Source organism: Acipenser ruthenus, unplaced genomic scaffold (genome assembly GCF_902713425.1).
Source record: "Acipenser ruthenus unplaced genomic scaffold, fAciRut3.2 maternal haplotype, whole genome shotgun sequence".
NCBI classification, from domain to species: Eukaryota; Metazoa; Chordata; class Actinopteri; order Acipenseriformes; family Acipenseridae; genus Acipenser; species Acipenser ruthenus.
This window is the reverse complement of record NW_026707815.1, coordinates 1-17377: the sequence shown is the minus strand read 5'-3', so window position 1 is coordinate 17377 and position 17377 is coordinate 1. Positions and strand designations below refer to the sequence as shown.

At 39.7% G+C, this 17377-nt stretch overlaps 1 protein-coding gene across 1 annotated transcript; it reads right to left on the bottom strand.

Annotated features, from left to right (window-relative positions):
* Window positions 1-14695: 14695 nt before the first annotated feature.
* LOC131728372 (zona pellucida sperm-binding protein 1-like) lies at window positions 14696-17159 on the bottom strand (the record flags this gene model as incomplete). The annotated part of the gene is made up of 6 exons (XM_059019377.1): window positions 14696-14828; window positions 15668-15766; window positions 16205-16292; window positions 16466-16604; window positions 16695-16878; window positions 17081-17159. Coding segments are annotated over 6 exons (684 nt in total), but the record flags the coding sequence as incomplete, so codon positions are not given.
* Between the last annotated feature and the right edge of the window lie 218 nt (window positions 17160-17377).

The window sequence follows — 17377 nt, the reverse complement described above, 5'->3', positions numbered from 1 at the left end:
TGGTACAGTATATATTATACTATAACAGTGTGTATTAAGAATGGATAGTGGTGCAGTATATATTATACTATAACAGTGTGTATTATTAAGAATGGATAGTGGTGCAGTATATATTATACTATAACAGTGTGTATTATTAAGAATGGATAGTGGTGCAGTATATATTATACTATAACAGTGTGTATTATTAAGAATGGATAGTGGTACAGTATATATTATACTATAACAGTGTGTATTAAGAATGGATAGTGGTGCAGTATATATTATACTATAACAGTGTGTATTATTAAGAATGGATAGTGGTGCAGTATATATTATACTATAACAGTGTGTATTAAGAATGGATAGTGGTGCAGTATATATTATACTATAACAGTGTGTATTATTAAGAATGGATAGTGGTGCAGTATATATTATACTATAACAGTGTGTATTATTAAGAATGGATAGTGGTACAGTATATATTATACTATAACAGTGTGTATTATTAAGAATGGATAGTGGTGCAGTATATATTATACTATAACAGTGTGTATTATTAAGAATGGATAGTGGTGCAGTATATATTATACTATAACAGTGTGTATTATTAAGAATGGATAGTGGTACAGTATATATTATACTATAACAGTGTGTATTATTAAGAATGGATAGTGGTGCAGTATATATTATACTATAACAGTGTGTATTAAGAATGGATAGTGGTGCAGTATATATTATACTATAACAGTGTGTATTATTAAGAATGGATAGTGGTGCAGTATATATTATACTATAACAGTGTGTATTAAGAATGGATAGTGGTGCAGTATATATTATACTATAACAGTGTGTATTATTAAGAATGGATAGTGGTGCAGTATATATTATACTATAACAGTGTGTATTATTAAGAATGGATAGTGGTGCAGTATATATTATACTATAACAGTGTGTATTATTAAGAATGGATAGTGGTACAGTATATATTATACTATAACAGTGTGTATTATTAAGAATGGATAGTGGTGCAGTATATATTATACTATAACAGTGTGTATTAAGAATGGATAGTGGTGCAGTATATATTATACTATAACAGTGTGTATTATTAAGAATGGATAGTGGTGCAGTATATATTATACTATAACAGTGTGTATTATTAAGAATGGATAGTGGTGCAGTATATATTATACTATAACAGTGTGTATTATTAAGAATGGATAGTGGTACAGTATATATTATACTATAACAGTGTGTATTAAGAATGGATAGTGCTGCAGTATATATTATACTATAACAGTGTGTATTATTAAGAATGGATAGTGGTACAGTATATATTATACTATAACAGTGTGTATTATTAAGAATGGATAGTGGTGCAGTATATATTATACTATAACAGTGTGTATTATTAAGAATGGATAGTGGTGCAGTATATATTATACTATAACAGTGTGTATTATTAAGAATGGATAGCGCTGCAGTATATATTATACTATAACAGTGTGTATTAAGAATGGATAGTGGTGCAGTATATATTATACTATAACAGTGTGTATTATTAAGAATGGATAGTGGTGCAGTATATATTATACTATAACAGTGTGTATTATTAAGAATGGATAGTGGTGCAGTATATATTATACTATAACAGTGTGTATTAAGAATGGATAGTGGTGCAGTATATATTATACTATAACAGCGTGTATTATTAAGAATGGATAGTGGTGCAGTATATATTATACTATAACAGTGTGTATTAAGAATGGATAGCGGTGCAGTATATATTATACTATAACAGTGTGTATTAAGAATGGATAGTGGTGCAGTATATATTATACTATAACAGTGTGTATTAAGAATGGATAGTGGTGCAGTATATATTATACTATAACAGTGTGTATTAAGAATGGATAGTGGTGCAGTATATATTATACTATAACTGTGTGTATTATTAAGAATGGATAGTGGTGCAGTATATATTATACTATAACAGTGTGTATTATTAAGAATGGATAGTGGTGCAGTATATATTATACTATAACAGTGTATTATTAAGAATGGATAGTGGTGCAGTATATATTATACTATAACAGTGTATTATTAAGAATGGATAGTGGTGCAGTATATATTATACTATAACAGTGTGTATTATTAAGAATGGATAGTGGTGCAGTATATATTATACTATAACAGTGTGTATTATTAAGAATGGATAGTGGTGCAGTATATATTATACTATAACAGTGTGTATTAAGAATGGATAGTGGTGCAGTATATATTATACTATAACAGTGTGTATTATTAAGAATGGATAGTGGTGCAGTATATATTATACTATAACAGTGTGTATTATTAAGAATGGATAGTGGTGCAGTATATATTATACTATAACAGTGTGTATTAAGAATGGATAGTGGTGCAGTATATATTATACTATAACAGCGTGTATTATTAAGAATGGATAGTGGTGCAGTATATATTATACTATAACAGTGTGTATTAAGAATGGATAGCGGTGCAGTATATATTATACTATAACAGTGTGTATTAAGAATGGATAGTGGTGCAGTATATATTATACTATAACAGTGTGTATTAAGAATGGATAGTGGTGCAGTATATATTATACTATAACAGTGTGTATTAAGAATGGATAGTGGTGCAGTATATATTATACTATAACTGTGTGTATTATTAAGAATGGATAGTGGTGCAGTATATATTATACTATAACAGTGTGTATTATTAAGAATGGATAGTGGTGCAGTATATATTATACTATAACAGTGTATTATTAAGAATGGATAGTGGTGCAGTATATATTATACTATAACAGTGTGTATTATTAAGAATGGATAGTGGTGCAGTATATATTATACTATAACAGTGTGTATTATTAAGAATGGATAGTGGTGCAGTATATATTATACTATAACAGTGTGTATTAAGAATGGATAGTGGTGCAGTATATATTATACTATAACAGTGTGGATTATTAAGAATGGATAGTGGTGCAGTATATATTATACTATAACAGTGTGTATTATTAAGAATGGATAGTGGTGCAGTATATATTATACTATAACAGTGTGTATTAAGAATGGATAGTGGTGCAGTATATATTATACTATAACAGTGTATATTATTAAGAATGGATAGTGGTGCAGTATATATTATACTATAACAGTGTGTATTAAGAATGGATAGTGGTACAGTATATATTATACTATAACAGTGTGTATTATTAAGAATGGATAGTGGTGCAGTATATATTATACTATAACAGTGTGTATTAAGAATGGATAGTGGTGCAGTATATATTATACTATAACAGTGTGTATTATTAAGAATGGATAGTGGTGCAGTATATATTATACTATAACAGTGTGTATTAAGAATGGATAGTGGTACAGTATATATTATACTATAACAGTGTGTATTATTAAGAATGGATAGTGGTGCAGTATATATTATACTATAACAGTGTGTATTATTAAGAATGGATAGTGGTGCAGTATATATTATACTATAACAGTGTGTATTATTAAGAATGGATAGTGGTGCAGTATATATTATACTATAACAGTGTGTATTAAGAATGGATAGTGGTGCAGTATATATTATACTATAACAGTGTGTATTATTAAGAATGGATAGTGGTGGTGTATATATTATACTATAACAGTGTGTATTATTAAGAATGGATAGTGGTGCAGTATATATTATACTATAACAGTGTGTATTAAGAATGGATAGTGGTACAGTATATATTATACTATAACAGTGTGTATTATTAAGAATGGATAGTGGTGCAGTATATATTATACTATAACAGTGTGTATTAAGAATGGATAGTGGTGCAGTATATATTATACTATAACAGTGTGTATTGAGAATGGATAGTGGTGCAGTATATATTATACTATAACAGTGTGTATTATTAAGAATGGATAGTGGTGCAGTATATATTATACTATAACAGTGTGTATTATTAAGAATGGATAGTGGTGCAGTATATATTATACTATAACAGTGTGTATTAAGAATGGATAGTGGTGCAGTATATATTATACTATAACAGTGTGTATTATTAAGAATGGATAGCGGTGCAGTATATATTATACTATAACAGTGTGTATTAAGAATGGATAGTGGTGCAGTATATATTATACTATAACAGTGTCTATTCTATTATTAAAATCTATCATTTGCTCAAAACAGCGTGAAGCTGCAGTTTGTTTGTTAGAAAAATTCTAATCATAAAATAAGTAAATAAAGTACATTGTTCAGCTGATGGTAAACAGAATTAGGAAACGATCGCTCATATTGTTTAAAATCCAGACACTTACTAATACAGAGTATAACAGAATTAGGAAACGATCGCTCATATTGTTTAAAATCCAGACACTTACTAATACAGGGTATAACAGAATTAGGAAACGAACGCTCATATTGTTTCAAAGCCAGACACTTACTAATACAGGGTATAACAGAATAGAAGGGATGTGATTGAATGTATATATACAGTTCACATGGCGTTGCACAAGTAAGCTTCCAATGTTGTTATTAATGATTATTACACAGGTGGAGTTTGTACAAAAAAACATATTGCTGCACTTTGAAGAGTCAGAATTGTGTAAATCACTTGTTTCCATGAAGCTGCTTTGAGAATCAGCAGCTCTCCTGCTGCAGCCCCTTGTCTGCTCGTTGTATTTGACACGTTGAAACTTGTATTCTGTGTTGACAGTTTCCATCCCAGCCATTATCACAATACAGTATGAGTTCACAGAAAGACATTCCTCAGACACTTTGCTGAGACTTACCTCTGTTGTCCTCAGCTGTTGTGCGGTTTCCTGCTGTGAGGGACAATGTGTTTTAATTTGTGAGTTAAAAAAGGGTAAAGTAACTGTATTAATTAAAAATAAATCAATAAAATAAGAGAAATAGCTCCTCTTAGACCCGCTGGCTTCATCTAGACAATGTGGGGAAGCTATTATTATTATTATTATTATTATTATTATTTATTTCTTAGCAGACGCCCTTATCCAGGGCGACTTACAATTATTACAAGATATCACATTATTTTTACATACAATTACCCTTTTATACAGTTGGGTTTTTACTGGAGCAATTTAGGTAAAGTACCTTGCTCAAGGGTACAGCAGCAGTGTCCCATACCCAATGTCCCATAGGGATTGAACCCACAACCCTCCGGTCAAGAGTCCAGAGCCCTAACCACTACGCCACACTGCTGCCCAACAAGATGCTCGGATATATTGTGAAAAGTGTTGAATTTAAATCAAGGGAAGTAATGTTAAAACTTTACAATGCATTAGCAAGACCACATCTAGAATATTCTGTTCAGTTCTGGTCACCGCGTTACAAAAAGGATACTGCTGCTCTAGAAAGAGTGCAAAGAAGAGCAACCAGAATTATCCCGGGTTTAAAAGGCGTATGCAGACAGACTAAAAGAATTGAATCTATTCAGTCATTCTGACAAGGGGCTGGCTTTGTAGAGGAGCCTAGCTAGTAAGTAAGAGTTGTAATTTTATACAATTTTGTTTCCCACAGATCCCATAGAGAGCCACGCTATCCCCGAATCTGAAGCACAGGAAGGGCCAAAGATAGAAGCAGTTTACACACAAGAGGAGTCCTTTGAGCAGGAGTGGTGTGCAAGTCTAATACAGGTTACAGAGCTGCCATGTGTTAAAGATGAAGACGTCCCTGAACAGGAGTGTGTTCCTATTAAAGAGGAATTCATAGAACAGGAATGTGTCTCCATCCCAGAGGAACTTCCTACTGAAAATAATGTCTGTACACTTGAGGAGAACAACAAGCTGGGATCCAACCTGTGTGATGATTCTCCATCTGGATGTGATCTGGGATTTGGAGGTAATCCCACAAAACAAGCAGCATTGAGCTGCCTATTGATCCAGAACCTGGTACTGAACACCAGAAGTGTGCTTGAGATTAATATATTAACCAAGGGGAACTGCCCATCCACTATGTCAACAAGGACATCACTGTGCTTGCTCCTGAGGCACCTGCTAGATGTGCAGCCACTGCCACGCCTCTTTAGAATGCTGTGAGATCAGCGCTGTCCAATAACGCTAGATGTGCAGCCACTGCCACGCCTCTTTAGAATGCTGTGAGATCAGCGCTGTCCAATCACGTTAGATGTGCAGCCGCTGCCACGCCTCTTTAGAATGCTGTGAGATCAGCGCTGTCCAATCACGCTCCTGGAGTCCATTCCACTCCTCATTGAACAGGTTCACTTCTATAAAGTGCTGCTCCTGTGCCTGGATGGAGCTTTAATTGGTTCAATTAAACAACTCAGAACAGGGTTGGAACAAAGAGCAGGAGTGGAAGGGCCAGCTTTGGACACCCCTGTGTTAGATCTGTGCCTTTCCCCATTTCTGATAGACTGTTTGCAGTTGTGCTGCTCCCACAGCTTTACGGAGCTGCAGGGATCACATGTCCCATCACTGGGTGATGTCAGATCCAGTCGGGTTGCTTAGCGTCACCAGAAGAAACATTTCAGTAGAGCATTTCTGTGGAGAGTATGCAGCAGCATCGCCACAATGAGAGTGAACCCCGTATTGTATGACTCATCAGTCTTATTTTATTTCTTACACTTTATTCAAATACAATATCATTTTTAAACACTCATCTCACTACAACTATCCCAGGGACTGTAATGTTTGCTCTCAGCGGTTCATTTCACTCTTGTGCGTCTCACAGTAAGCATTGCTGTGTTATTATTGTCATGTTTATGACATGAAGCCCTGCAGAACAGTACATGTGGAAGAATGCTGTACAATAACCTTTGTCTCTCTTCTCTTTCTTTCTTTAGCTTCTAAAGTAGATGAAGGAGAACACGACTCCACTCTATCACCCCAGTGCAAAAACTCTTCTAGAGGCAAACCACAGAGCAAGAAACACAGAGAAACGACACCCCAAGAAGAGTATGTGAAGACATTGAGAACTCACTCAGTTACAATCCCTTCTTTACAAGACAGACACCCACTTACTGTGGAGAGTACAGAGACGCCACATTCTGCATGTTTTAACAATTCAGAAACCCAGGGCAGCTTGAAGACCTTACCTCATTCTATTAAAGATGGGAGGAGTTCTTGTCAATTAGACGTTCCTGAAACTCACAAGGGAAACCCCACAGGAGGGACTACGTGTTCCTGGGCTGATTGTGGGAAGAGTTTCAATCATATATCACTGCTTAAAAGACACCAGCGCATTCACACAGGAGAGAAACCTTCCCACATACAGACCAGTGATAAGAGTTTCACACAGTTAGGAAATCTTCATTCACACCAGCGCATTAACATAGGAGAGAAACCTTATCACTGTGATGTTTGTGGGAAGAGATTCAGTCTCATAGGAAACCTTAAAAAACACAAAGCCATTCACACAGGAGTGAAACCTCATCACTGTGATGTTTGTGGGAAGAGATTCAGACAGTTAGGAGACCTTAAAATCCACCAGCGCATTCACACAGGAGAGAAACCTCATCACTGCACTGAGTGTGGGAAGACATTCAGTCACATAGGAAACCTTAAAAAACACAAAGCCATTCACACAGGAGAGAAACCTCATCACTGTGATGTTTGTGATAAGAGATTCATACAGTTAGGAGACCTTAAAAGACACCAGAGCATTCACACAGGAGAGAAACCTCATCACTGCACTGAGTGTGGGAAGACATTCATTCACATAGGAAACCTTAAAAAACACAAAGTCATTCACACAGGAGAGAAACCTCATCACTGTGATGTTTGTGGGAAGAGATTCAGACAGTTACGAGACCTTAAAAGACACCATACAATTCACACAGGTGTGTAATCCTCTCCCTGCACTTAGTGTGTGAAGAAGTGAAGTCAGTTGCAGGCTCTCAGAACTCGAGAACATTCTCAGAATTGCAGACTGAATACAGAAATATTTTCTGAAAACAAAAGAATAAACCTGCTTGATAAACAGGGTCCCCCCTAATCACAATCTGTTCAGATCAAAAGCTCACAGACTCAAATATGAACGAGTACGTCTTGTATTCATCGTCTTGTTGAGCATTCGGATTGTGTTACCTCACATTAGTAATATATTAAATAGATTGTTATTATGAATGCACGTTTCTCTTTCCTTTCTCATGCGTTGCTCAGCCTCTTGCAGTGGGTTCTGTGGAACCTTCCCCCGATACCACGGTGAATCTGCGGCACCTCAAGACACAGCACAGTGTACTGCAGCTATCATGCAGGCACCTTGCAGTGTAAAGCAGTACTGTTTCCAGCAGGGGGCACCAGAGAGCTTTTAGGAATGTAATGGGCTGCATACCATTGCTTCTTAACGAGATGATTTCTGCTCAGGATGTGTTTAATACTGCCCTCTCTCTCTCTTGGGTACTCTATTAACAAACGCAGGTTCTGTGTTTTTAATATCAATTTGTTGATTGACAACGAGACTACTAAACCAAATAAAGTCTATATTAAAAATGTTTTGCTGCCTGTATTAAATGCTGTTTTAAATGTTGTTCAGTGTCTTGTCAATCAAGGATTTCATTTTAAAAGTCCAGTAATAAATACCGTAGATGTCCTTGTTTCTGCATTTCTTATATATACCATGACTGGAGCAGCTTTTTAAACTGCTGTCTGCTCATACAAGCGATCCATGTGCAATCAGGCATATATTTTGTCATTAAGTATTCTGTAGCTCTGTGGTTTATACAAATAGTTTTTACATGTTTAACTTGATGTTGCTTTGAAGCCCGTTTCAGTTCATCGCTTTCCTGTAAAATGTTCCCCGCGCTTACAAGTTTGTTATAACTTTTTATTATTTATGATTTTGGGAAATGCACTCTCGTTAGATATTTTATGATCTGTAGTTTCAAGTCGTTATTATTTGTAGTGTTTTAGATTGCAAGGTTGTGAGATTTTAAACAGCAATCTCACACGCCTGCATGGAAGTTAGAGTCAGGGATGGAGGATTTATAAACTGCAGAATCAGGAATGGAAGACAGAGCAGGCATTTTCAATACTTGGAAATGGGACTTTTAACAACAATGCCTCCATCTTTTGTTTGAAGTAGATTATGATTAGCTGCTCCACAGCTTAGTATGCAGCTCTGTACTGAATCCACAAGTTCATCGCAATTGACCCAGATGGTTCTCATTGCTGGCTTCATTAGGAGCACTAGGCACTGGGAAATGTAGTTCTGATGCCATTTTAAAATCCCAGAACTACATTCTCTTTAACAGATTTCCATAATTGCTGTGCGCTTCACCACTATCTGTGGAAGAGGCTGAAAGCAGAGACACGCAATGCTGTTACAAAGCAATGCCAGCAGCATTCATCTGGAGAGCCTGCACAACCTCTGCACCAGATTTACAGCCTAATAAAGTCAAGGATACCAAATCTGCTAACACAAATTCTGCGTTTCTGGAAAGAAAAAAAAACGTGCTAATGACAACTTGATATATTATTATTATTATTTAGCTGACACCTTTATCCAAGACGACTTACAGAAATCTGGGTGTGTGAACTACCTACAACACGTACAACAACGTCTCACCCGAAATACGGAGCACAAGGAGGTGAAGTGACTTGCTCAGGGTCACACACACACACACAGTGAGTCAGCCGGGATTTGAACCGGGGACCTCCTGGTTACAAGTCCTTTTTTTTAACCACTGGACCACAGAGCTTCCTAATAATTAACAGCTTTTGAGAACTTAAGAATTTAGCCAATTTGTGTGTTAACGCGTTAAAAAATAATAATAATAATAATAATAATAATATTAATAATAAAGGTTCGTACTCACGCAACCTGAGGCTTGCCAGGTAGAGTAGAAGAGCGAACACAGCCACCGGGATGAAGAATTTATAAAACCGCGCTGACCCCATTGCTTTACTGACCGTCTTCATTTGAAAAAAAAAATAAAACACTTTTTTCTTCCCTTTTTCCAGGACAGTTACCGCGTGAAACAAACGGCGAGAACTCTGGTTTCAACCGCTACACGCAACCCGACACACTTCATAACAGCGGACACGGATTTGAAATCCTATTGCAGTGTCTGTGCGTCTGTGTGTCTGTGCGACTGTGCGTCTGTGCGTCTGTCCTAACACTGGTGTTTTGCATTAAGAAAACAAATCGAACCAACCAAATAATCTGACATTCATCCCTAAATTCCACCTATTGTCATTTTTTGGAGAGTTTGTAAGTTTTAAAAGTTTCAGATTTTTGCTTTCTCTCTCTCTCTCTCTCTCTCTCTCTCTGGGTTTGTTTTTTGTAGATAAGGCAAAGATTTATCAAACAATGCAAGGTGAGGTTCAGTCTGACCTCTTAGTGTAGGCCTACATGCAAAAGTTTTAGAACACCCCCATTTTTCCAGTTTTTATTGAAATTTAAGCAGTTCAAGTCCAGTGAATAACCTGAAATGGTACAAAGGTAAGCGGTAAACTGCCAGAGGTTAAAAAAAAAAGTTTAGGTTACCAAAAATTGAAAAATAATGTACATTTCAGAGTTATACAAAAAGGCCTTTTTCAGGGAACAAGTAATGGGTTAACAACTTACAGCTATTCTGCAGCAATGGAAGTAAATTAAGCCTTGAAAGATGATGCTAACAATTCCTACAGGTGTCCCAACTTTTGTTGATTACTAACAAACCCTCTGTCTGTATAAAAGCAGTGTTGGAACAGACTGTGTTACTACACCCTCTTAAGCATTATTTGGACAGTATTGTACTGCAGGAAGTAGTATATTGCTCTCATAATGGCGAGAAAAAGGCAATTAACAAAGGAAGACAGACAGACCATTATAACCCTTAAAAGTGTAGGTCTTTCCTTTAGAGAAATTGCAAAAAAAGCCAAGGTGTCAGTGAGTACAGTTTCCTACACCATCAAAAGGCACTTGGAAACTGGAGGAAACTCTGACAGGAAGAGGTCTGGCAGACCCAAAGCCACAACAGAATCAGAAGACAAGTTTCTGAGAGTCAACAGCTTGCGTGATAGGCGGCTCACAGGACAACAGTTTCAAGCACAGCTTAACACTGGTCGAAGTAAGCAAGTCTCAGTTTCAACTGTGAAGAGAAGACTTCGAGCTGCAAGTTTGACAGGTCGAGTGGCAGTAAGAAAGCCATTGCTAAGATGGCAAAATAAGAAAAAGAGGCTTGCCTGGGCCATGAAACACCGCCAGTGGACTACTGAAGACTGGAAGAAGGTCTTATGGACCGATGAATCAAAATTTGAAATCTTGGGTTCATCACGCAGGGTTTTTGTACGCCGTCGAGTAGGTGAAAGGATGGTTCCTCGGTGTGTGACACCAACTGTCAAACATGGAGGAGGAAGCGTGATGGTCTGGGGCTCTTTTGCTGCATCCAGAGTCGGCGACCTGCACAGAGTGAGTGGCACCCTGAATCAAAACTGCTACCACAGCATTTTGCAGCGCCATGCAATACCCTCTAGTATACGCCTAGTTGGTCAGGGGTTCATCCTACAGCAAGATAATGACCCAAGACCCAAAACATACCTCCAGGCTATGTCAGAACTACCTTAGAAGAAAAGAACAAGACTGTAGGCTTCAAATCATGAAATGGCCAGCACAGTCTCCAGACTTAAACCCCATTGAGCTGGTTTGGGATGAACTGGACAGAAGGGTGAAAGCAAAGCAACCTACAAGTGCAACACATTTGTGGGAACTTCTGCAACAGTGTTGGGAAGAACTTTCCGAACAATATTTGATTTCCATTGCAGAAAGAATGCCAGAGTGTGTTCAGCTGTTATATCTGCAAAAGGTGGCTACTTTGATGAGTCAAAAATTTAGATTAAATTTTGTTAAACAAAACGATTCCATGATTTCTTTTTTTATCTCCAATTGTTTATTTGTTCTATGCTTTAATTTCAGAGTACATTGAGACATTAAACTGCGTAAATTTCAATAAAAACTGGAAAAATGGAGGTGTTCTAAAACTTTTGACCGGTAGTGTGTGTGTGTATATATATATATTCTACAAGACCAGTTTAAATTGCAATCTGTTTTAAGGGTATCGATGCCCCGTTTATCTCATCACTTACATGGGCGGTGCTCATTGCGGTTCTTCGCTTCTTAACCCAACATCAGCTGTCGGACTTCCCCGCTGTATTTTGTTTTTTTTTCGTTCAGATACAATGACACACACACCGCGCCGCTCCGTCACTCCGCCCCCGTGTGTCAATCCACGCCGTCAGACACGCCCCCCCCCCTCCCCCGAACACACGTGACGTCACAGGGTATGATTCTAACGAATGTAAAAAAAAAAACTAATCTTTTATGATTTGTTACGTAATAGGCTAACGTCACTCCTCTCCAGTGACTCTCACCTATATAGAAAAATAACAAAGTCACCTTTTCACGCACTGAGGGGCTAACTTGTCAAAAACGTCATGCAAAATACATATATCTTTATTTATTTTGTGGCTGTGCACCCATTGCCACGGCTACACACGATGCATGTCAACAGCGTGTACACACCACGGTGCTGCCGCGGAAGAAACAGCCATGAAACGCTCCCTCACAATCGGAGCAGCGGGGTCCCTGGATTGTAATGAAACGCTCCCTCACAATCGGAGCAGCGGGGTCCCTGGATTGTAATGAAACGCGCCCTCACAATCGGAGCAGCGGGGTCCCTGGATTGTAATGAAACGCTCCCTCACAATCGGAGCAGCGGGGTCCCTGGATTGTAATGAAACGCTCCCTCACAATCGTAGCAGCGGGGTCCCTGGATTGTAATGAAACGCTCCCTCACAATCGGAGCAGCGGGGTCCCTGGATTGTAATGAAACGCTCCCTCACAATCGGAGCAGCGGGGTCCCTGGATTGTAATGAAACGCTCCCTCACAATCGTAGCAGCGGGGTCCCTGGATTGTAATGAAACGCTCCCTCACAATCTGAGCAGCAGGGTCCCTGGATTGTAATGAAACGCTCCCTCACAATCTGAGCAGCAGGGTCCCTGGATTGTAATGAAACGCTCCCTCACAATCGGAGCAGCAGGGTCCCTGGATTGTAATGAAACGCTCCCTCACAATCGGAGCAGCGGGGTCCCTGGATTGTAATGAAACGCTCCCTCACAATCGGAGCAGCGGGGTCCCTGGATTGTAATGAAACGCGCCCTCACAATCGGAGCAGCGGGGTCCCTGGATTGTAATGAAACGCTCCCTCACAATCGTAGCAGCGGGGTCCCTGGATTGTAATGAAACGCTCCCTCACAATCTGAGCAGCAGGGTCCCTGGATTGTAATGAAACGCTCCCTCACAATCTGAGCAGCAGGGTCCCTGGATTGTAATGAAACGCTCCCTCACAATCGGAGCAGCAGGGTCCCTGGATTGTAATGAAAAGCTCCCTCACAATCGGAGCAGCAGGGTCCCTGGATTGTAATGAAACGCTCCCTCACAATCGGAGCAGCAGGGTCCCTGGATTGTAATGAAACGCTCCCTCACAATCGGAGCAGCGGGGTCCCTGGATTGTAATGAAACGCTCCCTCACAATCGGAGCAGCAGGGTCCCTGGATTGTAATGAAACGCTCCCTCACAATCGGAGCAGCGGGGTCCCTGGATTGTAATGAAACGCACCCTCACAATCGGAGCAGCAGGGTCCCTGGATTGTAATGAAACGCTCCTCTTGAACTGAACGGAGAGGCGAGGGGTGGACACGATGCGCCAGCTAACCTGATTACCCTTCAAATACAGAGAAAACTTTACAGGCGAGAGAAAAGGTACAGCTCTAACACAAAAGTAGCAATATATATTAAATCCCTTAAACATTGTGTACCTATCAACTATTTCTCATATATATAATATATATGAGAGAGACACAGAGAGAGAGAGATTTCTACCATGATATCTGAAGATGCAAAGCCAAGACTTAACCCCAATTATTAAAACAGGAAGTTTTGTGAACGCTGTGTTACTGCATTTTAGCCAGATACCCAAAAACATCTACTTTACACTAACTGGTAGTTTAAGTGCAGCAAACGGGACACAGCTGTGAATTCAGGGGCGATTGAGAGACACGTCACACAGAGCGAGGGGGGAGTATAGAACGGACACCCACCTAGCCACGCCTACACTGACGTCACTGCGTGACCCGACCGAGCGCAGGTACCATGAACAGGAGGAGCGCAGACAGACCTCCCTTGCAATTTAACTTCCTGTAAGTAAGTCTTTAGCACTTTGCTTACAGAATGCAGGAGATTTAATTCTGCGTGCCATTCCCTTACCCGGACGCGTCACGTTTGACAGCGATAGCGTGGAGTTTGACCGGGTACCCATTCACTCCAGAGCTGTACGCATCGGTTTGAATTGAGACCAGACGCTAGCAGCTTTTACCCCTTTCAAAAAAAGTTTTCCCCAAATCCCGGTCCTGGGAGACCCCTCAATCGGTCACTTTTCTAACAGAGCGCCGAATTACGCAACTGAACTAAATTCACTTACTAGACTTCAGAGCTATAATTATATATAGGATTTAAGATTTTTCTAGATAACTTAGAATCTGCAGAGATTTAAGAAATTTAAGTAAACAAATAATTTCAATTAAGGGTGTAATCAAGTAATGAAGAGCTCAATTGGAATGCAAGCCAAACACTATCTTAAAAGACTGTTTGAACAGCAAGCAGCGCTGGATTCCTGGTGTACCTTCAGGGTACAAGAAAGCAATGGGAGGACACACAAGAATCGAGATGCAAAAATCTTTATTGGGGTAGACAGCAAGTTTAACATCTCCTGAATCCGACAGCAACAAGAATGACGAGCAGAACTCCGAGGAGAGCGGACGCCACGCCCAGCGCCAGAACCAAGGGGGAGTCACCTGAAATTCAAAACATGACGAGGTGAGCACTAGGACCCGTGGGAGCCACAAGACGCCTCCAATTACAGTCAGCGTTGCTTAGCAACTTCAAGAAATTCTACAAGTTAGCATGGAGGTACTAAACATTAAAAGAGTAAACTAACATTTGAACACCATCTTTATGTAAATCCATGAATTTATTATTTGTTTGGGGGGGCGTGAGAAGTCCTCAATTTAAATAATTAGTTTTGGCTACAAATTGCTGCATCCAGTTCTGAAGGACAATCAGAACTGATATTTCATACCGGCTATAGGATAGCGATTTAGCATCACAGGAATGGAAATAAGACCAGTTGGATAGTTTTGTCTATTTCTGTTTACACTAATATTTTAATAAGACACATACCTGAGCCGGTTACCGATACAGTCTGATCATGCTTCTAGTAAAATAAATAAAGCTTTGTGCTCCTTTAGCACCATCTAGTGGTTTATTACTGCAAACACTGGAAGTTAGTGGATTAGCAGACACTTCGCCAAAGCGACTTAGACTAGGGATGTGAACTCTGCATCACAACTGCTGCAGAGTCACTTCCAATAGGACCTTGTTTGGCGTCTCATCCGAAGGACGGAGCACAAGGAGGTGAAGTGACTTATTCACGGTCACACAGCGAGTCAGTGGCTGAGCTGGGATTTGAATCTCCTGCTAATAGACCCCCTTTAAGCTCTGGAGCAGCAAGCCTCATTCATATATAAATATATATATATATATATATAGAAAGGCATCCCCTCCATAGCATCGGATGAGGAGGGTTAGAATTCAAATGACCAGGATATTCAACAGAACTCTCTCAAGGTCTCACCTGCTGTTTGAAGGTCCAGGACTTGTCCTTCTGCTACCAATTGGACCGGCCCGGCAGAAACGTAGCCTCTGATCTGGCTGTATCGATCCACACTACGGGCTGAGAGAAAGACAAAATTGAAACAACTCTCACCAGGGTACAGATAAAGGACTATTGCCAGCTCTGAGGTTTGACTTGTGGGTTTTATAGAATACAAAGTCAAATTTCTTTGCATTCATTTTACTGTAATGAAGTGTTCAGGTTTAATGGTTCGGATTAAAATTGCAACAGATATTGCATGAAAAAATGCATCATTATAAATACTCACTCAATGCAGAGAGCATTACCAGCACAATACAAAAAAAATCTTACAAACACTCAAATAGAGAATTGTATATATTACACATAGGAAGGACCCATCAGAATATTCATATCTTAAATAGATTAGGCTTTGTATTCCCTTCACTCAATGATAGCAGCTTCAATACAGCAGCGTTGATGCTGTACTGCAGCTGGTCATGCTTGCTTGTATTACAGGACTGATCTCCAGATGCTCACCAGATCTCTGGGCTCCAGGCACACAAGTCTTATTGCAGGTATCCTCCAGGTTGGGATCACAAACCACAGCCATGCAATGGAAATACACCTGGGGAGGGACAGAAGCAGCTCTCGTTAAACAGGAGAACACTGCCACACTGTGGCTGAAGTCAGTAGTGCATCAATCCCTCTTTCCTATTGAAGTTTAATAAAAGCATTCCTACTGAAGCACTTTGCATGGAGTGAATCGTCCCAGGTTCAAGTCAGAGAGGGGGCACTAACCTGTCTCCAGAAGGCAGAGTCCTTGCTAGACTGCTGTGCCTGCACCTCAAGCCTCTGGAGCTGGGGGGAGCTCCTGGTGAGAGTGCTGGCCGGCACTGGGTGGAAGTGGGTCCTGTACGAGTCTCCAGTGACCAGGCAGCTGCAGAGAGACAGGAACAGGAGTCATGACAAGCCTGCATTGAAAGCACAGCTGAAATGGGCAGCGCTAGAGGACTAGCAGACCCCTCACCTGTCAGTGACCAGGTCCCATTGAGGGCTGGAGTCCAGTTCAGGGGCCAGTGTGGCCCAGCAGTCCTGCAGGATAAGGTGGTCAGTCTGGCCATGAGGCTGCTGGAGCTCAACCTGCAGAAACACGGGCTCCAGCAGAGACTGGGACACGGGGAATGCAGAGTAGAACTGGGAGTAGCTCACATCTAGAGGGGAGAAAAAAAATTGTAGTCACTGCTGTGCTTTTGAAGCACTGGAGTTCAGGACTCCCTTCATAGCAAGGACAGGGGCTCATGGAAGTTGTAGTCTAATCCTGACAGTGGGCCAATGTGACCAGCTCTGGGAGTTTAGAATGAAGACTACAGAGCAGAATTTGCCAAGTGGAAGTGAAGACAGAGTTCAACTCACCCCTGGCTAGCCGAGCCTTCAGATTCAGAACATCTCTGGGACTCTTGGCTGCAAAACAAAATAAGGATTTGGTAAAATGCTAAAAGGCTTAAAAAGACAGAGAGAGGGCTACCATACAACATGAAAAGCACATCCATTTCAAAATGGACAGATCTCTAAAGAAATGTTCCATTTAAAATGCTCAGCTGAAACAGTAAATGCCAAGTAGAACATTTAATGATTTTTGATGCAGCCAATGTTCAATGAAGACCTTGAAGTCATCTCTCTCCACACAGAGTGTTCAGTCATTTACCATAA